The sequence below is a fragment of the Parasteatoda tepidariorum genome, chromosome 2 (assembly GCF_982258835.1).
Source record: "Parasteatoda tepidariorum strain Cologne lab strain chromosome 2, Ptep-v5.0, whole genome shotgun sequence".
In the NCBI taxonomy this organism is placed as follows: Eukaryota; Metazoa; Arthropoda; class Arachnida; order Araneae; family Theridiidae; genus Parasteatoda; species Parasteatoda tepidariorum.
Window position 1 is genome coordinate 29,713,862 of NC_141756.1, and position 27,819 is coordinate 29,741,680.

At 29.5% G+C, this 27,819-nt stretch overlaps 1 protein-coding gene and 1 long non-coding RNA gene across 3 annotated transcripts in view; one reads left to right on the top strand and one right to left on the bottom strand.

The window, feature by feature from the left end:
- LOC147814901 (uncharacterized) overlaps positions 1 to 27,819 on the bottom strand; it is a 366,044-nt gene that overhangs the window by 210,179 nt on the left and 128,046 nt on the right. The window lies entirely within an intron of this gene.
- LOC107446250 (glutaredoxin) lies at positions 15 to 7,827 on the top strand. Of its 2 annotated transcripts, XM_016060848.4 has the most exons (5): positions 15 to 187; positions 286 to 413; positions 2,420 to 2,480; positions 5,887 to 6,051; positions 6,317 to 6,370. In XM_016060848.4, exons 2-4 carry the CDS (start codon positions 297 to 299, stop codon positions 6,036 to 6,038), a joined length of 330 nt encoding a protein of 109 aa, XP_015916334.2. In that variant the 5' UTR covers positions 15 to 187; positions 286 to 296; the 3' UTR covers positions 6,039 to 6,051; positions 6,317 to 6,370. The 2 variants fall into 2 exon arrangements, with proteins under 2 accessions (XP_015916334.2, XP_071033452.1); XM_071177351.2 differs by having other exon boundaries at positions 183 to 206; positions 5,887 to 7,827.

A 27,819-nucleotide genomic window follows, 5' to 3' on the forward strand; every position in this document is an offset into this window, starting at 1 on the left:
CCCTAGAGTTGTTTATATTTTCAAATGATAAGAAATGATAAGTTTTCTGAGTTTTCGTTTAAAACTATCTCTTTTCTTTTAAGTATTACTTAGCCAAGAAAACTGCTAAAGATTGTTCCGTATAAAACGTTTAATCTCCATCGTATCTTGTGATCAACCTTTTTTTGTTAATTAAGCAGTCTGCAAGGTATGTATAGTAATTGCCGGTATAGTATAATGTTAATCGTAATTTATTCTATTAAGGAACTCAGTAACATTTTATGTATTTGATCTCCTATTTTACAGTTGTTGAATATATGGGCAATATGTCTGCTATGCACGTCGATGAAAAATTGCTTGCTGATGTTGAAAATTATGTGAAGACCCACAAAGTTATGATTTTCAGTAAATCAAGGTGTCCTCATTGTATAAAAGTAAGTGCGGTTATGAAATTTGATATTTCCAATTTTTGGTGACTTCATTACCCCCCCCCCCCCCCCGGAAAACCCCCAAAAAAGCATCATAAGAACTTGAAAGATATCCATGGATAGTCCATAAGGATATACGTTTTTTATTAAAAAAATTTCTTGTTAAAAATCCCTTTATAGTAGTTGACACGAACAGAGGGGAACAGAAATTAACATGGAAAAAAATGATGAATATTTTTAATAATTTAATGAAAATAATATTGTACTGTCATTTTTAAAATTGTACAACATGTATTTATTTGTGCTTTTTCATTTGCTGCAATATTTTACTGAGAGTCTTGGTTCCCCAACTTCTTCTTTCAATGTATCTTCAACTTTGATATTTCCAATTTTTCAAAATTCAAACATTATCGCCCACAGTAACCACTTCCTCATAAGTGTCAATTCCTTATAGATTCATTAAATTAACAGTTTTTTTTTTAAATGTTATTGTCAGATAATCTTACCTATTCATACATAGTTTACGAGTGCACCTCTTTGAATTTGAATTCTGACAAATTCATTTTAAATATCACAATTTCTTTATTATTTTAGTCTCAATAGATAATTCTTTAGATTATTCAGGAAAAGTCTTTAGAGAGTGGATAAATAAACTATCTAAATTATTCAGAAGTTTGGAAAAAAAAAGTTTTGCAATACAATATTTTGTGTTATAGAAGTTCGTGTTAAGGTTCAAAGTTTAATGTTTTTTTTTTTTCTTTATTGAATAGAGCTTGTTTTATCTTAATTAATTTTATTTTTTATAGTTTTTGAAAAAGCACTTAATATATTTATATATATATTACTGTCCCAGTATGAAATGTCAGCATTCTGCAGAATGTTTGGTTTTTTCCAGGCAGATTATTAAATACAAGAATGATTATTTGTTAGTAAATGCATTTGGCATGCATAGTCTCTTTATATTACCTTGGCATTGTGCAAAATATTAATAGTTTCATACTTTGCTGTTAGTTATTTCATTGAATGCCTAGAGAATGTGTCAAAATATGTATTATTTTGCTTTTCATGATTTCCATTGATTCCATTCATTGCCATTCAATTTTTTAGTTGACTATACAATGAGTATGCATTTTATGGATTGTCGGGTTTTGTACATTGACGTTCCTATTTATAGTCCCCATTGTCGCAGAACGTTACAAAGTTCTTGCAGAAAGAATTTTCCTTTAGAAAGTAAAAAATTTTGGTTTTCTTTTCTGCAAAATTTTTTTTCTCTCTTAAATTATATTTAAAGGATGTCTTTTTGGCCCATCGGAGAGGAAAGAAATGTTCACAATTTTTTCGATTCTTATTTGAGAAGAATGAAAAATAAAGAATATTGAACCAAAAAAATTTCTTTTCTGCAGAAATGTTTGAAAGATTTTTTCCTTCCTGAATTATATTCAAAAGATGCCTTTTCCACTCATCAGAGGGGAAGAAATGCTTGTGATTTTTTTAAATTCTTATTTGGGAAAAATAAATATAAAAAAACATTGATTTTCTTTTCTTTTACGATTTTGATTATTTTTTATGTGATGATGATTTACGAAATGCGAAAAAAGAAATAATTAGTGTGTTAGTACAAATTGTGAGGATATCGCCCATGATATTAGAATAAAGAAATATTACATATTTATTAAAAAAAAACAAAAAAAAACAATATAAAATTTTATTAAAGATCCTAATAGGTTTTTTTTTTTTCGTAAATACAAAGTTTCTGTTACTTTAAATTTAATTTATGACATGTATATTAGTTATTATTCAAAGTATCTTGCAGAAAGATATTAGTGCTAGAAAGATTTGTTGCATAAATCCCCCCAAAAAATTTGCTACTCTGTATACAGTGAAGTTTTCAATAAATCATGTTTTTTTTCTTTTATTAAAGTTGTGTCTTAAGTAAAACGAATATGTCTTTGTATAATTCATTAAAAATATTTCTTTTCTTAACAAATGTTCATGTATTTATTTATTTTTAGGTGAAGGACTTATTTAAAAGTTTAGGAGTTGATTATCACGCAATAGATCTAGATGTAATAGGTATTTTGACATTTATTTTATGTATTCTCAGTATTGTGAAATATAGAATTCATATATTCATTTCAGTATAGAATATGTTCAAAATATATATTAGTTATAATTTACAATTGTTTGTTATTTCTGAAATCTTTTAAAGTTTGTCGCAAAAGCTAAAAAAATGTAAAAAATTTTCACTTTTTAAAAACTTTGTATATGCTATTGTATTTTGTTTTACTATTCCTTTTACATAGCATTTAAAAATACAAATGAAATTTGGTAGGTTGAATACATTTAAGTGTCAAATAATATAAATTCTACTTTTTGGTAAGAAAATAATGAAATGAAATTTATACTATTAAAATAAGGCTAATTTCTTATACATCAATATATTATAAAAGCAAAGTTTTCTTACAGATTTAAATTTCATTAATCAAAAAATTGTTGATTCTGAACAGTAAATGTCCCTTTCCTCCTAAGGACCGAACTGTCTAAAAGAGGGAATCAAAATATGCTTTAATTCATCTTTGTTTAATTTTCACTAATCAGGGGTCTGTCCAGACATTTTGTGAAAGGTCCGTTCTTCGTGAAATTGTGAAAAAATTACTCACATTCTTTCAATCAGGGTCGGCTTTTATGAATTTGTGCAAATAGGGTCCGTTATTGCAAAAAAAAAAACTTTTTCAATGAGTTTTTAAATTGTAAAGACACAAGATTATGCTCAACACTGTAAAATTATAATTAAAAAAATTAAATTTTAAAAAATATACAACAATTGCTGCTTCTAAATTAGAGATGCAACATACAAATATTTGGTATTTAGCCTATACTGCTGAACGCAGAATATTAATTTCGGACGAATAATGGAAGAATCGTCTGCCGAAGACAAAACTTCATTCGTTTACATCCATCTTTCTTGTTTTCTGCCCTGGAAAGGGTTTATTCGATTAACAAAATAATAATGAAGATAAACAAATTTGTGAAGGGTCCGATTAAAAGAAAAATCATTTTGTGAAGGGTCCGTTTTTAAGTTAAAATATTTTGTGAAGGGTCCGTTTTTATGAAAAGATATTTTGTGAAGGGTCCGTTAACGGACCCAAATTTCTTCTAAACAGACCCCTGCTAATAAGCTAATAGTGAACATTTACTCTAATTCGCATTATCTTTCAAAACATGTAAAGTATGAAACCATCACCTAATTGGAACGGGATAAAACTTAGCTGGGGTTAATAGCTTAACACAGACAAACGTACTGTTCTAAGTAACTTACCTATCTAAAACTACATAATTTTATATTACTTTTTCATGTAAAAAAAATTTAAAACTACTAAGAATATCAAGCACGATTTTCCGTTATCTAATTAACAACGCCTTTATTTTTTATGTCTTGTGCTATCTAGTGATTAGAAGTTTGTTAAGAAAATAAATTTTATTTCTTTTTCTTTAAGTCTTAAAGTTTGCGTTTAGATTTAAGATGATCATTCAAAAATGGATAGGGCTTATTCCATTGAACTTTATTTCATGAATGCAAAGAAACTCTTTCTAAGTATTCCTTTACTAATGCTTTCTTATGTAGCTGCGAACTTTACTAGATTTTCTTGTTTCTCATTTTTTAGTCAAAATTTCTCTGTTTTTTCTTTCTTTTTTATTTTTAAAAACTCTCAAGCATTGGATAACTTTTGAGACCAATGCCAAAATTAGTTTCTAATCTATTTTGGTCATCACTTCATTCACAATTTAAATAAATAATTCTTATAATAAATTATGTACTTATGTTACAAATAGAATTAAGAGTATAAACAAATTTCATTTTATATAAATTTTAATTTTTTTTTTTTTTTTTTTTTTTTGTTTTCTTTTTTGTAGAAATTCTAAATTTCTTATTTTCTTATCAAAATTATGAATTTAGGAACATAATCATTTGGTGCAGATCGAACACCACTCTTCCTTTTATATATTTTTCATCTGATATTTTAATTACTAGCAAAAATACATTATGGTGTTTTTTGGCTATAAAAAACATTCTTATAGTTACTAAGAAAAATCTATTAGATTATCTGAATTATATTTGTTGTAAAATATAAAATCCAAAGAAAGTGGTTAGAATTTTTTTTAAAAATTCATATTCAGAAATTTATCAAGAATTAATTTTATAAATTAATGAAATTTCAATGTTATAAATCTGTTTCTCTTCAATCTAAATAACTGCAAATCTTAAAAATTGTTTAGAAGGTAGATGCGATTGGAAGAATTTATCTTTAACGCAGAAAAAAACAACAGTGTTCAATGCTGTATTTTACAACAATAAATTATTAAAATGAAAACTATAATATTTTACTTTAATTTTGAACTAAATTGATACAAAGTAATTAAAAAAAGTATGAATTTGTTTAATAAAAATCCTGCCTTGAAGGGTTACCAAAAAGCTTTTTGTGTTATATATTTTTGGTAGCATATATTTTTTCTCTTTTAAGGAAATTTATATCTACTAGATTTAGATTACTTTTATGTGGTTATTTGTATTAAATCTTTCCTCTCTCCTTTTTTTGTAAAGTTTAGAGGATTATCTGTAATTGCCTTAAGGTTTCAGATGATCAATATAGGTGAAACAATTCTTGCATTCAATGCAGCCACAATTCAATTTTTATTAACAGCCCTTAAAGGTGTTCTATATGAGACCCTTTTGCCACACAGCATGCGTTAATGAGATAATTCAATTATTGCCAGACTTTATTTAATATTGTACTACGGTATTGATTGCCCTTGTAGGTCTATGTAAATAGCCTCGTATGTGTCCTCTTTTCAATCCCTTTGCAATGTGATTTACCTAAACTTCATAAAAGAATTAAACACATTGTCATTACCATTTATATTACAATGCTGAATTGAACTGAGCAAAAACTGGATAATCACATAGATATATTCTGTATGATGAAGGGTTCACACATAGAACACCTGTTGGGCTGTAAATTAAATTGAAATTATTTTCTAAATCACTAGCATATTGGTCACACACACATAACTTTCTCTTGTTAAATGAACCTACGCCACAATGTTTCGATTATTTAAAGCTTCCCACTGTTAGGCATGTTACGAATCCATTACAGTAGATTTAACAACCATTTCAATAGCTTCAACCCATCATGCAATTAATTAATTGGAAATAACACTCACTATATCCTTTTTCTCATACCTCAAGGATATTGGTTCTGACTTCATCAATCTAACTTTTAACCCTCAATTAGTTGCATATTATAAACTTAGTTGTAGGGTTGCTTTTTTGCCAAAAACTCCATACTACTTAACTGTGTTTAGTGCAAGGTTTGTTTTTTGCAGTAATTGGCTTAGTTTTGTTACCATAGTTTTCTGAAATTTTGGCAGGAATTATAAATAAGCATGTATTTTGAAAACTTTTTTCCACATTTAACAGAGAATGGTTCTGCGATGCAAGACGCGATGGCAAAGAAAGCAGGAAGAAGAAGTGTTCCCCAGGTGTTCATCAACGAAGAGCATGTGGGCGGATGTGATGACACCATGGCTGCACATGAAAGTGGAAAATTAGAGGCTTTACTCAAGTTATAGATGTTTACTTATATAGATGTTTACTTATATAGATGTACCAAATATTAGTGCCAAATTTATGAATGTTAGTCTGTTTTACAGTTTCTTAGAGTTTCTCTATTTTTTTGATTTTTTTATAATTCTGAACTAAAATATGTTCATCTTCCTATGTAAAGGTATTGATAAATATTATAAGAGTGTGCATTTACAAATGACTTAAAAATCATGTGATGACATCAAGGTTGCACATGAAAGTGGAAAATTTACGACTTTACTCAAGTTATATATGTTTACTTATGTAGATGTACCAAATATTAGTGCCAAATTTGAAAATGTAAGTCTGTTTTACAGTTTCTTAGAGTTCCTCTGTTTTTTTTATTTTTTATTATTATATTATATTATAAGAGTATTTTGATAAATGACTTAAAAAACCATGGTTCCACATGAAAGTGGAAAATTAAAGGCTTTACTCAAGTTATAGATGTTTACTTATATACCTGTAGATGTACCAAATATTAGTGCCAAATTTGTAAATGTTAGTCTGTTTTACAGTTTCTTAGAGTTCCTCTGTTTTTTTTATTTTTTATAATTCAGAACTAAAATATGTTTGTCTTCCTATGTAAAGGTATTGATAAATATTATAAGAGCGTGCATTTACAAATGACTTAAAAATAATTTTGTAATGATTATTTTTACGTGTTGTGAGATATTTTGATTAGTTTGCTACAGTAAAGCATTTTTTTATCTGAAATTTAATATATATTATAATTAAGTAGTACTGAAATGAAACGGCCTAAAATAATTTCACACTTATTATAAACATATCATGCTATTATTATCATCTTAGTTATTATTTTTCTGATGTGATGCAAAGAGGAAATAAAGTGGAAATCTGTTTTTTTTCCTCTCAATTTTTTAAATTTTTGAATAAAATGCTTTAAAGATGTGATATTCTTCATTAGTAAGTAATTTTATTAAAACTGTTGGCTGAAAAAAAATTATGCTTAATTTGAAATGCGTTGATTGAATTACATTAACTTTGAAGTATATGGATATCTTGATTTTTTTATGTCACAATTACCCCTGATTGGCTTATCAGGCTTTATGTTCCTATTTTTGTTTTTAACAACTTCGCAGCTATGAGTAAGAGGAACGTATTTTAACGATACTAGTCAATTTGAAAGGCAAACACAAAGTGTGTACTATTGATGCTACTGACAAGAAAATAAATTCAAGTTTGGTTGGTTAATTAAAACAGTCAAAGTGACTAAAATTGTAAGTAACACTTTATCAGAAAATATTGAGATGAATGTTGGCAACTGTTTTAATTTAAAATGAATAACCGATAATTAATTTGAAATAATAATTAAGCTGCGACTTCCTATAATTGCTTAATTTTCTTTAATATAGTAGTGGTCAAAATTTTAAAATTATATTTAAGAAAAATTTAAATTTCACTGCCATTTCTAATACTTGCCAAATAATTCTAAATGCTTGCCAAATAAAAATCTCCTGGCAGAGAGCCTTTATGTATCTCATCCATATCATAGTATTATATCCCCCTCCTCCCAGTAAGTGTGTTGTAAAAGTTCACCTTTTTTTTATTTTTATTTTTGTCCATTTTCATTCCTGATTTACTGAGTGAAAAAAAGTGCAGAAAATAAAATTCAATGATATGTTCTAAAATTAAATTGTAATTCTAATAGCAGTAGAATATCGATAAACATTTACTGGAATCAGTTTTAAAATGTTGAAAAAGTTTTTTGTTGTGTATTTATTTGCCTCAAAATAAAGCTTTTTATTTTCCTAAGATTTGTTTCCTTATTTCGTTACACATAAGGTAGGGTGGGCGAAACTGTGTTTTTAAATTTAATTGTTAAACTTTAAGTAGATTCATTTATATGTAAAATAAATGCATACTTCCAACTTTTTCTCCTTACAATAATGATTTCTCCAAGTGGTAGCAAAAAAGAACTGAATATTCAATTCTAGGCAATATTATCTTTTATGATTTGTCAGAGCTTCAATGCAATCATTTTTCTGTCATGCAGTTATATAAATGTTTGATCCATATATATATTTTTTAATATGTAGTTGGAATCATATGAATTTATAAAATCAAGAATGAAACAGTGAAGATAAAATTTAATTACTTCTATCATAAAAAAATGCTCGAAAAATCCTAAATATTAGACAGCTATCTGGATGTCCAGTACACATAATTAAAACGGAACACCTTAATAATTTTTTTTATCTAATTATCGATGCAATTTAACTAATTTGAAGGGCCAACCTTAAAAGTGCTAAATAATTTGTGCTAGCTATATTTTAGAATACAGACAAAAACATAAAACCATATTTGGTTTGAAGGAATGATTATTCCCCCGCAGTTTTCTTTACCCTAAAAATGTTGTGGGTAGCCGCAATTTAAATAATACAGTTTAATTAGAGTAGTGGGCATATGTTTGACCCCCTTTATTGTTAATTTCACTTTTTACAAAAGTTGCTATATATTCTGTCAGGGTTATCACTCCACAGGGAATTTAAAAATCTAAAATAACAGGGAATTTTGATTTTTTTTCTTAACTAACTAGGAAAATATAAGGAATTTTGTACCTTATTTTTGTCTTTTAAAAAAGGGTGACCTCTCAAAGCGTAATCTATGGGATATTTAACCTTTCAGCTATCTATATTATATAAAACGCTAATATGTACGTATGTATCAATAAAACCGATGATATTTCTTTTCTCGCGCTGGCAACAGTTTTCATTTTTAATTGATTGGATTCGGCGCGCAAGAGCACGTAGTGAGCATCATATGGCTAATCCATGTTATATAAAACGCTAATACGTTTTAATTGATAGGCTTCGGCGCGCAAGAGCACGCAGTGAGCATCATATGGTTAGTTGGGTGAATTCTCACCGAATTATCAAAAAAATTCTCACAAAATTATATTCATCGAAGCCGATGCTTTTCATCCGGCGTTCAGTACTATTTCATATTGTTTTACAACACATGGTTTTAGCCCTCTGCTGTGAAAGACTCTAAAACGAAATTTACAACAGTTACTTTTCTCGACAACTGAAATTTAGATAGTGTGATTAAGAAAAATTTGTGAACTGTTCGCAATTTCAAATTAATATTGAAATGCACAGGTTTAGAATTTTCTACAGTGAAAAGTTTTCAGAACTTCAGTGTTCAAAAAGTATACAAAAGCTAGACGTTAAGAACGTATCCAATGAGCGAGCATCGGATTGCGAAGCAATCCGAAATGAACTGCGAAAGCAGTTCCGGGGGTTGGCGAGCGCCAGCGAGCAGGGGGCGAAGCCTCCTAGTACTAAACTATTTCATTTACTTTAGATTTATTTAAGTATGTTCAATTGTTTTTCCAGCAATTAAAACCAATAAATATAGTTAGTCCAATATAGTTCACACAACAGTAATTGTTGTTTCCTCTTAATATATTGTGTATAATATGTACAGGGAATTTTTTTTCCAGATTTGAGTGGTAACCCTGTCTGAAACTATTCAATCGAATCAAAACGTTTTTGCACACTATTATAAAGCTCGTTTATCCTAAGATAAATCCATATAAAATATAATTTTTAATTGTTTGCATGCCAATGTTCCAAAAATGGAATATGGACCTTGAGTTTGAATTTAATGAGCAGTTAAATCGAAACAATATTTTTTAAGTATTAAAAATTTACATAATGAAGTATTTTTAGCCTTTTAATTTTTAAATTTTTATCCTATTTATAATTTAAAATATCAAGAATCCAATTTTAATAATGTAATAATACTATTACGATACTTAAAACTTTCTAAAAGGGTAACATAACCCTCTCTTAAGCTCTGAATTCGAAATTTTATTTTGAAGTTAAAACATTAGTTTAAAGGGAATTTTTAGGAACATTGATGTTTCAAGGGTTCTATTTTTAGATTTCAACTGATTCATTGAGTTGCGTAATTTATTCAATTGGTCTTCTAACACTTATTCATGATAAATTATGTTTGAATAAAAAAGGGGAGGTGAGTGAGTTTTCCATTCTTCTTTTGAAATGAATTTGCAGGTGGCTGACAACAGAGTGATAGTAACAGAATACTTAGAAAGTAATGCAAGATATGCATTCTTTCCTCTTTTGTTGAAATTCTAACTACACTCTATAACAAAAAAAATCGACACACCAAAAAGCAATCATCCCATTGAAATTTCGTATGCATGAATGTTTTGAACAGATATGGCTGGAATGATGCCGACTGGGGACGTATTTTAGCGACGAATCCCGCTTCCAACTGTGTCCTGACGATCATCGAAGACGTGTCTGGAGACGCAGAGGGGGGATCCTGCCTTCACTATTGCACGCCTCACAGGCCCCCAACAAGGCATTATGATCTGGCGTGCCATTTCCTTTGACAGCCGGACCCCTTTGGTCGTCATTAGAGGTACATTTAATGCACAGCGGTACGTCGACGACATCCTAAGACCTGTTTTTCCACTGTTCCTTTTGCAGCGCCCTGGGCTGGTTTTTCAGCAGGACAATGCCAGACCACATACGGAACGTGTTGCTATAAACTGTCTGCAGGCTTGTCAAACTCTTCCTTGGCCTGCCAGATCACCAGATCTCTCTCCCATCGAGCATGTCTGGGATATGATGGGAAGGCGATTGCATCTGGCACGGAATGTTGATGACCTCGTTCGACAATTAGATCGAATTTGGCAGGAAATACCGCAAGAGACCATCCGGGAGCTTTATCGGTCTATGCCACGCCGTGTGGCAGCTTGTATCCAGGCTAGAGGCGGGTCAACACCTTATTGAACTTGTTACTGTAACTCTGCAATAAATTATTCAATTGTTCTGAAATTTTAATCATTTACTATTCTGTACATTGTCTTCCTATCCACCAATTTTCGTTTCAATCGGACAACTCCTTGGTGCGTCGATTTTTTTGCTATAGAGTGTATTAAAAAGGAATCCTATCTGATGAAGTTAATGCTTTGCAATAATGATATTGAATTAAGACCTGATTAAGAAGCAGAAATACTGGGCAGATACTGATTAAGAGACCCCAATATTTTTACTGACTAAAAAAATAGAAAATTGAAGAATTTTTATTAAATAGAAATGCCTTGTCGTTACTTTTTCTCCATAGTGAAAGTAAGCATTGACTCATAATTTAAAATTTCTTTTTGGGTAAAAATTAGGCTACTGCAAAACATAATGAATCAGCAAAGCACAACGTTAAATAAAGAGAAAGATTAAAATCTTTAAATATTAATGTGTAGGGAGCCTTGGGCAAATGCTGCACATGGGGTAATTAGGCCGTGTATTGAATATTTATTTTTAATACTTTTTTTTCTTCTTACTATTAAGAGTTTTTTTTTTCTTCCTTTTTCTTGTGATTTATTTTATATCCCTTTTATTGCCACTGTATGAGTTTAAAAAAAAAGCGTGTCCTTTTCTCTTTGTCTCATTTACCAATTCTATTTGCTCTTAACACCTTGTCTAAGCGATACATAGCGAACATTGGCTTTGTTGAAAGCATTTTCAGATTTGAAAGATCCAAATATTTGACAGCTAGAGCCTGATAAACAAGGGACTTAGAATCGATAAGGAAAACATTGATGAAAATAAGTTAGGGCCTGTCATTCTATTCTATGTTTGTAGAATATTGTTTTTAAAAGTAATATTGGAGAAGAGGAAACTGGGTAATTATTCGAATTGACAACATCACATTAGGGTAGGCGATTCCACTTCCTTAAATTAGTGATGCAGAAGTCCGTAATATATCATTATATCAATTCAAGTGGGAAAATGCTTTTATCCCTTTCGAATTCTTCAGTTAAGTTTTTTCTTTTCTTTATAGTTTAAAAATTTCCCCCCTTAAATATTAAGATATACCCAATTCTAATTTCTTTCTTATTATTTTTCTTCTGTTTTCGATATCAACGCTAGTTCGAGCATACAAAATAAAGTTTTCGAGAAAGGTACATAAAATTTTCTACGATAATTGGATTAATTGTCTATTTATAAATGTCTGAATTTTTCTCTGTCTTTAAATAAAAGATAGAGAAAATTCGCACAAAAAGCTCTTAAAATTACAATAACTTTCTTTCAAATTGGAGACAAACTCGCAATAAGTCCATATATTAAAATGGCCCGATTAGCAAGGGTGCCACGGGCGGCTAAAAATACAAGACGAGGTAACTAAAGAAATTCGAAATTTTATTAAAATAGAATAAAGTTAGCTAGTCTTTTTCTAGCTTATTTATTTTAGTTTAAAATTCATCGTGAATGTAAAAAAACGAAAAAAGTTCTTGCATATAAAATTAATTTGCAATGTAAGTCATAGTGGTAGTTACAATTTTAAAATTAAATAGATTAAATAAATAAAATTGAAAAAGACTTTCTACGAGTACCCGTGGCATTCCTGTATTAGCACGTCAAATTTTAACTCTTTAGTTGCATTCCTTTGGACTAGGGAGAAACCTCAAGAGTTAACAGGTTACAGGCTAACAGCTAATAATTTTTTGAACCAAGTGTTGAATATTTTATTGGCTTTGTATTTTCAGATTTGATCGTCGTTGAACAGCCGACTCAATTTTTGGGTTTACGACTACTAATGTTCTACTACTACTAATGACTACTGGCCTTGTAATTTTTGAGCCGAATCCAGAAGACAAGGAAACTCCAAGTATTGGGAGAAATTTGCCTTCGTGGAGGACTTTTTCGATGAAACCAACCGCATTTACGTTATATGGAGAGAAAGACCAAGAGGACCTCTCTTGGTCAGTCTGACGGTAAAGGGACTCTAACCCATGATCCGTCTACCACTGAGGATATTTCAAGTCAGCGCTGTGATCGGTGCAAGTTGGATGCGGATTCCTATCGACTATCAATCGCTGGAATTCGAACCCGGTTCACCTTATTGAAGGGCGAACGCTCTGCTTTTTTTTTTCCATCTTACTCCCTGAACATTTTTCTACACACCTTAATTTTCCAGCAACAAAATGTAATGTGATATCGCTTACGATTTTTTTTTAAAAAGAGATAATTTTAAAAAATTAAAATATTATTTTTTACCTCCATTTTCTTTAAACTAAATGAAATTACTGTGAACATTTTGTAAAATATTTACCGAATTGGATAGTTGCACTTCAAGAAGAAGATCATAGATATCCACACATTAACCTATGATATCAGCGCCAGCTGATCATTTTATTGTATTTTATAACCGACGTGGAACAGCCGACTCAATTTTTGGGTTTACGACTACTAATGTTCAACTACGTAGCCTTGTAATTTTGAACCCAATCCAGCAGGCAGGGGAACTCCTGGGTCAAGTAGTGGGAGAAATTTGCCTTTGTGGAGGACTTTTTGATGAAACTTACCCGCATTTGCGTTACATGGAGAGGAAGACCACGAGAACCTCCCACGGTTAACCTGACGGCAAGGGGAATCTAACCCATGATCTTTCTGCATCTGAGGATATTGCACGTCAGCACTGTGGTCGGTGCAAGCCGGATGCGGAATTCGTATCGTCTGAGATTCGAGCCCGGTTCACCTTATTGGAAGGCGAACGCTCTATCCCCTCAACCATCGCGGCTTCCAGTTGATCATTTATAAGCAAAATGGCACATTAAAGTTGAGCTAAGTTTGTCCTCATAAGTTGGAATGCTAATTAACGTTGAGTTAATTAAATATAGCGCCGTAACGCACATCGAAATTGCTGAAATATAATTCTTTCTCGTCTATATCTTTACTTAAATATACTATTTGTGTATATATTTTATTGTAACCGTGATATATTTTTGCTTTGTGTCAAAGACAACTTCGATGTTAGTTTGTTTATGTTTAACATGGCTTCATGCCTGTCTTGTGCTAAGTAAGATACATAAAGAGAAAGACTTGAAATATTTGTGAAAGAATCATTGTGAAGGAATATAGAATGTGTCACTTAAGAGAATTGATACTTGACGTTCTTGGTTTACTTGAAATAGAGTTGAACAATTGCAAACGTAAACAAACTCCACGTTTTAACAACCAATGAAATTTCCAGCCAGATATAGATTCAGTTTTCGCCTCGCACCACGTACATTGTACATCACGTGCTAATATTATGTACAAAAGCGTTTTTTTTCCTTTCACGTTTTTAATCTAAATTGTTTCTTTTCATTTCCTTATTCTTTTGTTTAGCCTTTCATCACTGAAATGAAAGCGTCAACCTTGAACCTTTACCAGAAGGCAAACGTGAACAGGTTTCAGGGAATTACAACTTAACAAAAAAAAAAGTTGTTTAATCTTTCTTTCTTCTCGATACGTGAAAGGAAAAGTACACAGCCTTTTCCTCAACTTATAGCCCGCGGACATGACCATGAAATTAGAAATGTTCGGGGGCACGTATAAAATGTTTCTTAATCAATTTACAGGTAGATTCTGTTAAATTTTTAAAACAGAAAGAACTCATTTAAAGTATTATTCGCCAACGGCTTTTGCGAAAATCGGTAGCTATGTACTGTTAATTGTAACTCGTGAAAAAGAACCCTTTCTTCGAAATTATGGTAAAGTACCTGAATTAGATTTAGTAAAAATAAAAGTGCACTGAAATTTATAGAAGCGATTGATATTTTGGATTTTGAAACTAATTTAAAAACGAGGGTAAATGTGCTTAATTGAATAATGGGTAAAATAAAAGCGGTAGAAAGAGAAAATGTGTGATGAACAACATCCCATCTCTTAATTTATTCATATATTTTGGTTAATTTGGTAAAAATTTTTACTTGTTATTTCTTAATTTTTCTTTTTTGTACCCACCCTGATAAATAATATAAATCCCATGTTATTTCAGGTTAACACAGTAAATAGAAGAAGCGATATGAGATAGTGTGATTGCGAAGTTGATAGCAATTCCAAGCATAATATGTATGGGATGCCAATGTGTTCAGTAATAATTTAATAATTAAATTATTGAAATAATTAAACATGTACAGTCAGCAAAAAAAAAAAAGATATCACCCTGAATAACTTTTGTTATAATGATCGGATTTTCACGATCTAAGTGTCAATCTTAATGGTTCCCGGGGGTGACCTCAAATATGCTAATTAATTAGTGCTAACTATTAATTAAGTTACGAAATCTGACACAAAAACGTACTTTCTCTGAATAAACATGTATTTTTTTTTACATATTTGGATTCCTAACCCTCAAAATATAGGGGGTAGTCACAATCTGGGAAATGTGGTCCCCATAGTTTGGTCAGGAGAGCGATCCAAAGTTCGTACCCCTTAATGTTAATTTCGCTTTTTGCGTTTTCAGTCATATTTTCAAAACTAATGAAGCAATTCAAAAAAAATTGCACCCACTCATAAAACTCATTTACCCAAAGATAATTTCATGAAAAAAATAATTTTTAATAATTATTAATTATTTTTTATTATTTAATTAAATTGAGGATGAAAAAATTTTGAATTATAAGGTATGAATTTTTTTATACCATAATAATCTACATATTTTTCAATAGAAAAATCCAAAGTTTCAACTGTTTTTATTTATTAGAAGCTGAAAAAAATTAAAATTAATTATTTTTAAAAAAATAATTTGGCGACAATAAAAAAATGATTAAATGGGGCGATTAATATTAAAACGTGATAAACTTGCGAGGAACTTGACTTCGCGCGCGTAGTGTAAAATTTCATTCATATTTTTTTCGCTAATAATCGTTTGCTAATCTTTTTATTTTTATTTCTTTCAAACTATAAAATACGATGTTTCTTTTTAGTCATTTAATAATGTATTTGTAATTCAGTAAAGAAATTATGAATAAAACATTTTGAATAAAAAACACTTTATTCAACGAATGTCTAGTTTTATAAAGGCGTGCTTCTGATAGAATATGATTATGCACCAGATTGTGCTTACTTAATGTGATTATTTTTTAATTTTTGATTTTCTTTTTCAATAACTGATACAATTTCAATAATATACACACGTATGCATAGATTTGGAATAATATATTTATCAATTTATTGAATATATATTTTATAATTATTAATACGAATGCGTAGTCAACATTTTTAATCATCTTAAAACTTCCCCCGGTGGCTGAGCGGTAGCGCTTCGCCCTGTCGTTCCTCGGGCCGGGCAAGGCTGACTCAGCCTTTCATCCCTTCAGTGGGTCGATAAATAAGTACCAAGCATGATTGGGAACTAAACACTGGGGGTTCCGCGTTCGGCTGACCACCTGACCGGAACATCTGCTCCTGCACCCCAGAGCCCTAGGTCCAGAAAACTGAGATGGGCATAGTAGGCCTTGGCCCTCCATGGGCTGTCGTGCAGCTGAGTTTAGAGTAGAGTTTTTTAAAACTTCTTTACATCTTATATATCGCCTTAATCTTAAAATAAATTTGTAAATTACCTGTCTATGCGTGTTTCGCAGAATTATTTTTCTAACTTTTTTATTGAATTTTAATGCAATTTTTTTTAAAATTCTATTATGTATATTTTTTTCCAATAATATACTAATCAATTGTTTAAGTACTTTAATTTATGTTTTTCTTTAAAATAAAATTACTTTTTAAATTATTGCTAAGTTCTTATTGAAAGAAAACTTAAAATTATTGCCAGCTATCTGAGAATTAAATCTTGTTAAGAAATTAAAAATATTCTACTGATCACACTCAATATCATTCGAAGCAGAACAGCTGACTATTTACTAAAAATACTATTGTTTACGAAAAATGAAGATAAATTATTAATTTTATTTTTTTTATTACTTCTTATTTATTCGAGTAATGAAAAGTAAATGCGTATGTGCGCACAGGGGAAAAATTTAACAGATTGTTTTGTTTTTTAAATGAACAAAAAACTATGGGCATGCAATTTTAATTCAACATTCAAAGTTAATCTTGTGCGCTAACCCTTTTAAGTTACCCTTTTGTCTTAAAAAGTTGAAAATATTTTCTTTAAAAGTTGTTTGTATAATTTCTCAACTTTTGCACAGTTCAAAAAAATATTGCTATATCAGGAAAATGTTCGATATGCCTTGTTTTGTTAAACAACTACTAAAATAAAAAATTGCAAAAAGATTTGAAAAATGTACTATTTTTAGAATCATCATCTCAAAAATTGTTCTTTTACTCCATTTGACTTTTTTCTTCTTAAATAACTTATAATCATAGTTTTAACACACGTTTTGAAGAAATTATGTATACAAATTTCTCCTAATATTTCGTAATAAAAAAAACAAGAATATTAATGATTTATTTATACAGTGAAACCTGCCAAGTTGACCACACTTGTAAGTTTTACACCTGAATAAGTTGACCTCAATTATCAAGAACGGAAATTTTCCTACATAATAAAGAAGCAAAACCTTTGTAACTTGACCACCTGTCTATCTTGTATGTCGACCACTGAAATAAGTTAATTTTGTCTAGGAGTATTATGAAATTCTATTCTAAAACCCTCATAAATTGACCAGAAAAAAAAATTCAGAAAATTTTCTGTCATTTCGCAATGTATGTTAATATTTCACTTGTTTGGTGAAATAGTGTAAAAAGCTAATCTAAACCTTTTTGTGAGTTGACCATCTGGGGAAACTGTAGGGAGTCAGCTTTTGACCATTTCTTTCATTCATTCATTGAAAACAGGTGTGTTAGTTGAAAAGTTGCTCTTCCAGTTGCAATAGTGAGCAAATAGGCTTGTATGCGTAGTAATAACAGAATAAATTTTAAAGTGTTAAAATAATTTTGTTTTGTTAAAGTTTTCAATGTTTTCGTGTTCTGATATTTTAAGAAATTATTTTTATTAAACACTTCACATGCATAACTAACAAAATATTTTTTTTTTTAAGTTAGTTAAATATTAAAATTATTTCTGTGTAACAAATTGAAGTTCGTTTAGGTTTAAACACATTTCTTGAGATATTCATTTGGCCATTTGCTAAATCAAATTTTTAAGTCAAGTAAAAAAAAAATTTTAATGTATAGCAACATGTAGGAAACGAAAAAGTAAACAATGTCCCACCCCTTCTATAAGTTGACCACTTGTCTACGTTGGCCACTAAAACAATGCACATGAAGTGGTCAACTTACCCAAGTTTTACTGTAATTGTTTCATTGAACCAGAGTAGTTAATTGTTTTCGTAATAATCGGCCTTACAACTATTTAACTTAGATTCTTTGGACTAGGCGTCACTTCATGCATGTCTTTCGAGATTGAAATTTCAAAGATAAAATGTAAAAATTACAAGAATGCGTAAGCTGGTTTCAACTAACAAAAAAAAAAGGGACAAAGTCGTTGGCAAAAGAAGTTATCTCATGAAAAGAGTGTCAGAGTTGAAAAATTATTGTAAAAACTGTAACAATTGTTACTCTTGTTTAATTAAGGGTATTATAAACCTAATTTTCGTTTAATCATGTTTTTTAAAGAACTAACGAAAGGAGTGTGTAAATAACATCAACTCTTTTTACTGCAAACTAAGTTTACTTAATATCATTTGCAAATATTAAGAAGTACAAATTCTTGACTTGCTCCTTAAAATAAAGTTTTATTTTAATCGTAGTTGAAGAAGTACGGATATAGTTAAGGGAGGTATGCGACATTCGGGAAAAAAAAAGTCGTGTGATAGAGATAGTTTTAAACAGAGCGAATTAGTTCTTTTAATTGAAATGCTGACAATATCATTACAGCATTTTGGTTAACAAGTGCCATGAAAAAAGGTTCTGAACTTAAGATATGGATTTTAATATATTTTCCTATTTACATACCTCCTTGATCTCCGCACCGTTTTAATATTCTGTAAAGCATAAAATGAAATAATGTTGAATAAAAAAATAGTTTTCAAATGAAATATTTTATTTTCCTTAATACAGGGTATCTGTTACATTTTAGATTTTCAAATTCATAACTTTTCATGTCTAATTCCAAGAATTTTCATGATTTAACGAAGTTACTATTTTCTCCCATAAAAACAGAATAATAAATTCAAAAAGCATTATAATCACATTATATAAAATAGGTATAACCAAAACACTGCAGTAAGAACGCACTTTAATACAAAACCCCTCTATTTAAGCTTTTAGCTCAATTTCCGCTTTTGGTTTCATATTTTGTAATGTGGCAACCTTTTCGAAAATATTTTAAATAATTCTTTAAAAATTTCACGTTCATGTAATAAGTTCATTTGAATTCGCAGCTTGCTTTATAGATTTCGTTTCATGTTTTATTCTGTTTCTTCTTTATACTTAATTTTCTGATTTCGCTTGATATTTTTACTTATTGTGTTCCATTATGTTTGTAATTTTTTTGTAAAATTTTTTTGAGTGCTTCTCAAACTATTGCATTGATATATTTTACTTTGGCTATATTGATACAATAATAGAAAGTACTATTTTTTTGCTGATATAATCGTGTAAGCTGATGAAAAGATTATATCTTTTATTTTCCGGATATTTTTAGAATTTTTTTTCCGGTTTCTTGCTGTTTTATTTTTTATTATTATTTTTCTTCCCCCCTTTTTTATTGTTCCGTAATTTTTCCCAAGTTTTTTCTACATTTTGAACTTATTTACTTATTTTATGAGTTCTATTTACTTGCAGCTTATGCGCAATAAATAAAACTTATTATTTTTCGTAATTTTCTTCGTGTTTTTTTTGTTTTTATTTATTATGATATATATATATATATATATATATATATATATATATATATATATATATATATATATATATATATATATATATATATATATATATATATATATCAAAATGCTTTTAAAATGCCTTATAACATTTATTAAGTTTTACAATTTTATCGAAAATAAATACCGTGATTTCTATAAAATTTTGCGATTATGCATCAGAATAGCTATCTTTTTTCAGGTCCACCTTTGCTTGATCACTTTTTTTCCTTTCCTAAGAAACTCGAAGTGCGGGGCAAAAGCATTTAACCCTACAACTCTTCATAAATTTATGATAACTTATGAAAATTTGGTTTTAATTCAAAACTGTCATACAAATTACATTAAAACAGCTTTACAAAAATAAATAATGTCAGATAAAAATTCAAAGATTCTATAATCTTGGAGAATCAAAAATAATTTATTAATTTATTTAAATTTCCTTTTAAAAGGAGATTTAAAAAAAAAAAAAAAAAAAAAGCCCAGAAAGCAACGTGAAAAATTCTTTTGGTTGCTTAGCAACGAGAAGCACTATCTTTTCCCATCTTGTCATTCATTCAGTTTCTTTATGGTTGTTATAAATTATTTCCCCTTCTATGGCGAGGTAATTTGGCATATTTTTAAACCATCGCCAGATATATAAATCCCTATTGCGACCTAATTTACAACCCATTTTTTTCGAAATTTTGTCTACCCCCCCTATTTTAAGGGTCAGGATTCCAAATATGTAAAAAAAAATACATGTTTATTCAGAGAAAGTACGTTTTTGTGTCTGATTTCGTAACTTAATTAATAGTTAGAACTAATTAATTAGCATATTTGAGGTCACCCCCGGGAACCATTAGGATTGACACTTAGATCGTGAAAATCCGATCATTATAACAAAAGTTATTCAGGGTGATATCTTTTTTTTTTTGCTGACTGTACACGTTACTAAAGCGTTACTTTACCTATTATTTTCCCACTTTCCAACGGACATAACTAATGAACTAAAAACTCAAAGAAAGAAAAAAGTAACGAAATAAATGAAAACAATAAATTATATTAATATATATTATATACATAATAATGATATAACTTTCGTAAAAATATTTTATTACCTTTTAAAAAGCTCCCTTAACAACAAAATAAAATGCAATTTTTTAGTGCACTTAATGAATATAGTTTTTAAATTTTATTTTTTATTTTATTATTAATGTTGTGCCTTTTATACGATTATTAAAAAGAGCTGATGTTTTTTAATGCCAGCCTTAATCCTTTGAGCTTATAGTACTTTAAAATGCTTTTTCAACTTATTTAAAATACAATATCTTTATATAATAAATAACAATCTTAAAAATACGCGCTTACTAAATATTAAGATATAAAAAATTTTAATGTTTCATCAGATTAGGATTCGAAGTGTAAAAACTGTATTGTAGTATTAACAGATGTTTTCTTTATTTTATCAGCGTGAGAAGAAATTTTTTTTTTTTAAATCTACAATCGTGATAAAAAAAAAAGGAAAAATTCGGATTGCTCAAAGGCAATTATTTATCCAGTTATCTTATTCTTAAAAATATCTTTCGATAACTTATATCTAATTGAATTAAATAATGTAAAATAAACATAAGAAATAGAGTTACTCATAAGCGTCATTCAGCATATATCGATCTATATATAGAGATAATTCCATTCGCTTGTTTTTCAAATCAAAGCCCACGCATGATGTAAATATTACACACAATACTTATCTATTTTCAGTTTTTTCTTAAGTTATTTCATTAACGGATTGAAACAATTTCTAACTACAATAAAAGAGGAAAGAAATATGTTTCTTGATGTAAAGCAATCATCATTTGATAGTGTAGATGTGTCTCTGATACTATATTTGCCGGATAAGACATTACCATATATATTCTACTTTTTTTTTTGCCACTATATATTTTTTATTTTAAGGATAGTAATAAAATATTAAAAAGATGATTGACATAAGAAAATTAATCAAAAAGGGTTCTTTGAAAACGTCACCTTCTATGACTTCAATTCACCTTACGTATTTTTAAAAGTTGTCTTCTTAAACAACTTCAATTGACCTTCAGCTTAAAACCAGTTTGCATATTCACGAACTTTCATAGGAATGGGGATAAATACTAGAAAAAGTAAAGTAGCACCATTTGGGAGAAAAATTTATAGTTTGAGAAATCTATTCATTTTTGCAATGAAAATGATTTCATTTTCACTTTAAACTATCAGGCAATAATAAATCATGTATATAGAGACCTATGTGGCTGTGAATATGATACCTGCAAGTGACGTAGTGTCGGTAGTTCGATCCTGATTGGTTGTTGAAGCGTGGCATTTGTTTACGTTAGCAACTGTTCTTTCCATTTCATTTAAAGTAAGCCAAACCCGTCAAGTATCGATTCCCTAAAATGGCAAGCATTCTGTATTCTTTCATAAAGATTCTTTCACGAAGATTTCAATTCTTTCAACAATTTATTTCTTCACAAAACAAAAATACATCACGGTTACATCAAAATACATAAACGAATAATAAATCTAAGTTAAGTGCAAGACGTAGACGAGAAATAATTCTATTTCAATAAATTTGATGTGCGATACTGCACTGTATTTAATTAACTACACGTTAATTAACATTCTAACTTGTGCAGAGAACTCAACTTTAACATTCCATTTTGCTTATAAATGATTAGCCGGGACTAACGTTATATGTCACACGTGTGGGTATCAGTGATCTTTTTCTTTTTAAAGTACAAGTATCCAATTATATCGGTTCACTCTCAGTAGCTCACAGGGATGCCAAACTATTCTGTTTTCTGCAAACAATTTCATAAAATGGTAGCGAACTAAAGACTACAAACTTGTCTTGCTTTAGTAAATTTTCCTAAATCTTAAAAACGAGACAAAGTGACCATTAATTTTTGTATTATTTATATATAATGGCGGAAAAATCAGCATAAAATCAAATTAACAAATATTTGTCTACCAAGCGGAGAAAGTTGTACTCTCTGAGTCTAATAATGTGTATATAATACATGTTTGAATCTTTCGAAGCGTTTCTCCATTTCCTGTTTGCTATCAATCAATCAATTTTGACTCAAATAAGGACAATTTTCTGCAGTAATTTTTACTATAGAGGTTGATTTTTTTTTTATTGTGTTGGTAACTGGGTTTGGAATAGCGGTAAACAATTTAATGCATCGACTGTAATGAAATAGAGGGCTGAAAACAGATTTGTTTATTGGCTGTAATGAAATGGAGAAATAGATCCTCTGTTTATATTTTTGTTGACTGAATTAAATAATGGAGATTCAACTGCATCAGTAACTGAATTCAGAACAGCTGAAAACAAATTTGTTCATTGGCTGTAATAAAATGGAAAAACAGGTCCTCTGTTAATATTTTTGTTGACTTCTGAATTTAATAGTAGAGATTCAGCTACAAAACTGAGGTAACCAAGCAATATTCGTTAAGCAATATTCATTGTTTGTTTTTATTCACAACTTCGATAAAATTAACAAAAAGTAGAAAGAAAAAAAAGTGCATTTAAAAAAAAACTAAAAGCACGATCGAAACACAACTTTTGGCTGTTACTTTTGCCACAGGAAAAAACAAGTTACTTAGAGAACATAAAAATAAATGTTAAGTAAAATTGTAGATGTAGAAGTAATTCTTACATTAACTATTTCAAAACACGTGAGATTTTTTAAATAAAAATATTAAGAACAAGGACACTTTAATTTAAATATAAAATTTATGCTTGATAAAGAAAAGTTAAAAATGCATTTCACGGTTTTTTATGAAAGCTACAATGACACTTCATGCTTATTGTGATCATTCTGGATGATAACCTCTATTTGCCCATTGTGTGAGTCAGTCACATGAAACGACGCGAAGAATAAATTTGATGCAAACTTGGCGCTGAAATTACCTCATAAGACGCCAAATGACGACATAAATAAATTTTCATGAAATAGTAAATGTCACTTTGTTTAACAAGAAAAACAGAATTAAGAAACAGTGGTAAAACCTTGGCTGAAGCGCTAGTAGAATAAAAAGAGAAAAATGAATTCGCTTTTCCTAATTTAACAAGTAAATTGTTTCACCTAAATCATTGTAACAAGGACAAATAAAGAGATTTTCTTATTTGAAATGTCATCAGTATTAACATCTAAATTATACCAGATGAGACGCATTAAACATGCATTAAATCAATAAAAAATAAATGTTTGCTTTTAATAATTTAATTTAAGATGTTTTTGTAGTGCCGGTTTTTGTTAATACTATTTGTGACATTATGTCAGAGGTCGTAATAATGGCAGTGCTTTTTTAAAAAATAAGAAGCCATGGTCAAATAAAATGATTATTATTTGCCCGCTGCTGCGAGAAATGTTAAATTGATAATTCTCCCTACCACAACTAACAGAAATTTAAAGAATATATATATACAGAATGCGTGCGAACCTGGAAGACTTGTATATGTTGTAAATATTAACTATTATTGTACATTTTATATATTGTCATTGGCGATCGATTTCCACTCTTCCGTCGCCAGTTGATACACAATTAACCTTGGATAAAGAGACAGTTGCCAAAAGACAGATGCCTCAACAGAAACATTAAATTGAAGTATTGAACATCTGAAAGAAAATAAAAACTTATATCAATCTTGGGAAAAAATATACTTGAGGGTGCCCCTTGGCGAAATTGGCGACTTATGTTTGGCGCTATTCCTGTTTGCGCGGAACACCGTGGTAACCGGAATAGCGGCCTATACATAATGATATTTCAATAAAACATTGAAAAATTTCAACAAAACATCGACCAAAACTTGCGATGAACCCAATGTAAGCAAAATTGATAAATCCAATAAGAATGATTTTGAATCGAAGCAAAAATTAATTGAGTAGGCGCAGAAGGAAAAGGAAAAAAACAACTCACTTCTTCATTAAGCTTGAATATTCTCAGATTTAGGTGCACAGAATTATCTAATAACAGTTAGATACTGTCTAAATTTATCATGAATAGAATCTTTGTACTTCCATCGTCACATAAATTCGACGAAATACGAATCGAAAATGGCGTCTGTAATTCGCGATCGCAACGCTCGAGTACGCCGTCTAGCGGGAGCCTGTAAATATCGGACATTAATTTATCACGTTTTCATTTAGTTCCATCAAAGTCATTGACTGAATCAGACGCCATTTTTTAGCAGCAAATAAGAAACAAAATTTCCCTAAGGAAAAGGCCGAAGAACTTGAAAAAAATCTCCAGAATATTAGTAAATCTTTCAGGAACAGAACACGCCAAACATTTGAAGAAAAATTCCTCAATAATTTTTAATTTCTATTATCAACAAACTTGCAACTGATGACTTCCGATTTCGGATACTGTTACAGATGTGTGTATTAAGGTAAAATGCATTTCTTCTGTCTTCAATTCATTACGAATTAAAGTGAAGTCAACATTGCTTTCGTCATTCCAGTGAATAAATATGAATTCAGAACATACAGAATTGTAATAGTTATAGCATATTCTTCTTCGTTATAGAATAGTATATATTTCTGTATCCATATAATTCGGAAAACAACAATAAAAAATTATCCAAGTTACTTGAAATAGTGCCATTTGTGCTGATTCTTAATTAATTTAAATCGTTTTCTTGGTAAGTTTTTTTTAATTTTGAAAGAATAAGTTCAACTAGAATTCAGCTATTCTGTTTTTAGCTACATATTCAAATTCATATCAATTATAAAATTTTGCTGTGTAGTATGTTATCTAAAAGTAATGAAGGTATAAACTATGTATCTATTATTTGAGAATAAAGTTTTCAAACAAGGAACTTATCATTTTGGAATTCTCCGGGAATCATAAATCAGGTAAGTGCAATGATTTTTACAATAAAAAATTTGCTTGTAAATATTTTTTTTTCATTTGATGATGGTTCTCTACAGAATGGTTTTTTACGTCTGATTAAGAACTATAAGAATAATAAAAAAAGAAACAATATGAAAGTTTTTATTTCAATGTTAATAATTCTTAAAATCGTTTTTTTTATCCTAAGAATTCTTTATTTTCCGTTTTTTAGTTTATAATTTTTTGATAAAAATTGTTCTCAAAATACTTTTGAAAAATTAAATGGTATAACATTATGTGTTTATGTATACTTCTTGTATATTCCAATGTTTGAAATAATATGATTCAGAAAAGTATGGAATAAAAATTCGGTACTTACGACGTATTAACGCCACCGCCGCTACAGATTTGGCGGTTTTTAAGTGCCGCCAATCTACACTTAAAATTTTTGCGACAGTTCATAAAATAAAACACTTTATTTAAAATCAAAATAGTTAATTGGATTTCGGTGGAAAATGAGCCGATATAGAGTTTAGCATAGATTCAAAACAATCATATCGCCATATGAACTCTGATGAATAAGATTCCAAATGAAATAACATTTCCAAAACGTACGTTTGCCAAGATAAATTTTTAGTTGTGGGAATTGGTACATTTTCGTTTTTTCGGTAAAATATTTCCCTCCTGAAAAAATAAAATTGCATCTTGTTTTGTTTTTGGCAAATCCCAAAGACGAATATTCGTAGCACTAAAAATGGCGACAAAAAAGAATTGTTTTTTTTTTTTTTTTTTAGTTTTTGTTTCGTCAGCATTCTTTATTTTACGTTTCTTAGTTTCTAAATAATGATTTTTATTGAAACTTGAAATTTTTTGAAAAAAATTGTTGTCAAAAAACGTTGTTTACAAAATTAAATTTCATAAAATTATGAGGCTTATGTATACTTTTTGTTCATTTTAATTTTGGAACTAATATGATTCTTAAAACTATAGAATGTAAAGTTTAAATGGGCCTTTCATGTTATATCATTACATTTAGTAATACTATTTCTCGGGCATTAGGTTTTAACTCTTATAAGAATATACATATTTTTTTCTGTTAATGTACAAATATTTTTCCGATGTGTTTTGGATATTCCTTCTCTAATAAAAAGAGATACCATTTTGTTTTCGGTTGTACAAGAAAGAAGATCAAGCATTTTTCTTTTTTAAATTTAATAAGCCACATTAAAGAAGGAACGTTGCAATGCTACACGCTACATTAACGACGTCTCCAGAGTAACTGAATGACGGTTCATATGGAAATCGCAGGTAAGCGTCTCATACAACAACGCCCCCTATAGTTCGTTGCGATCGCGAATAACGGAGTAGCTGTGACATTTTTTACTTAAATCCCTTTTTATGACAGCCCACATACCTTCGATCTTATTGACCAGATTCAAAAGTTACGTTACCAACCGGTATCCAACGTAGAACTAACGGACCTCTGAAATTACATATACCGTTGATCATTTAAAAATAACTTTTTAAAATCTAAACCAATCAGAATCACGATTGGATTTCAACATCGCACAGCTTGGCGATCAACCGCGATCACAACTTGGCGAGAATCAAGGGGCACCCTCAAATATAGTCTAGCCCAATCTTGTAATAAATAAGTTAAAAAGTTTTTTGTGTTGTCTTTCAGAATTGATCAACAGTGTCTGAACCTTGAACCATATTATCGAGCAATTTTGCGGCAACCTTATTAGGTTGTAAATAGAACCATATTTCTAATCATATTGAGCCATACTATTGTATATTATTATGTAATCAAGTTCAAGAATGATTATTGGCTCTATAATATAGTTCAATTTGCAAAAATGCAAATTTATCTCAATTTTTTCGGGCATTTTTTCTGTTCGGGTAGTAAAAAGTGTATTTCAATGCATGATTCGTGATGTACAAAATGCCGCAAAGTTATATTTCCATTTTGCAAAAAAATTCTCGTTTTGCAGAATAAAATATCGAATACAACCGAATCATTAAAAAGTATATAATTCATTAGTTTATAGTCAAAAACATTAATTTGCTGCTAATATTTTCACAATATGTTAATTTTTCCACCAATATATTATTGATTTAACGGCTTTGTGTTAAATAATTTTGCCAATGCGCTGCGATTGGTCAATGGGTAAGACATTGAACTGAGAATTGGGGTTCGATCCCCAACGGCGTCTTGAAGTCTACCCCGCTTCAGATTGATGGGTACCAGTTTGTCTGAG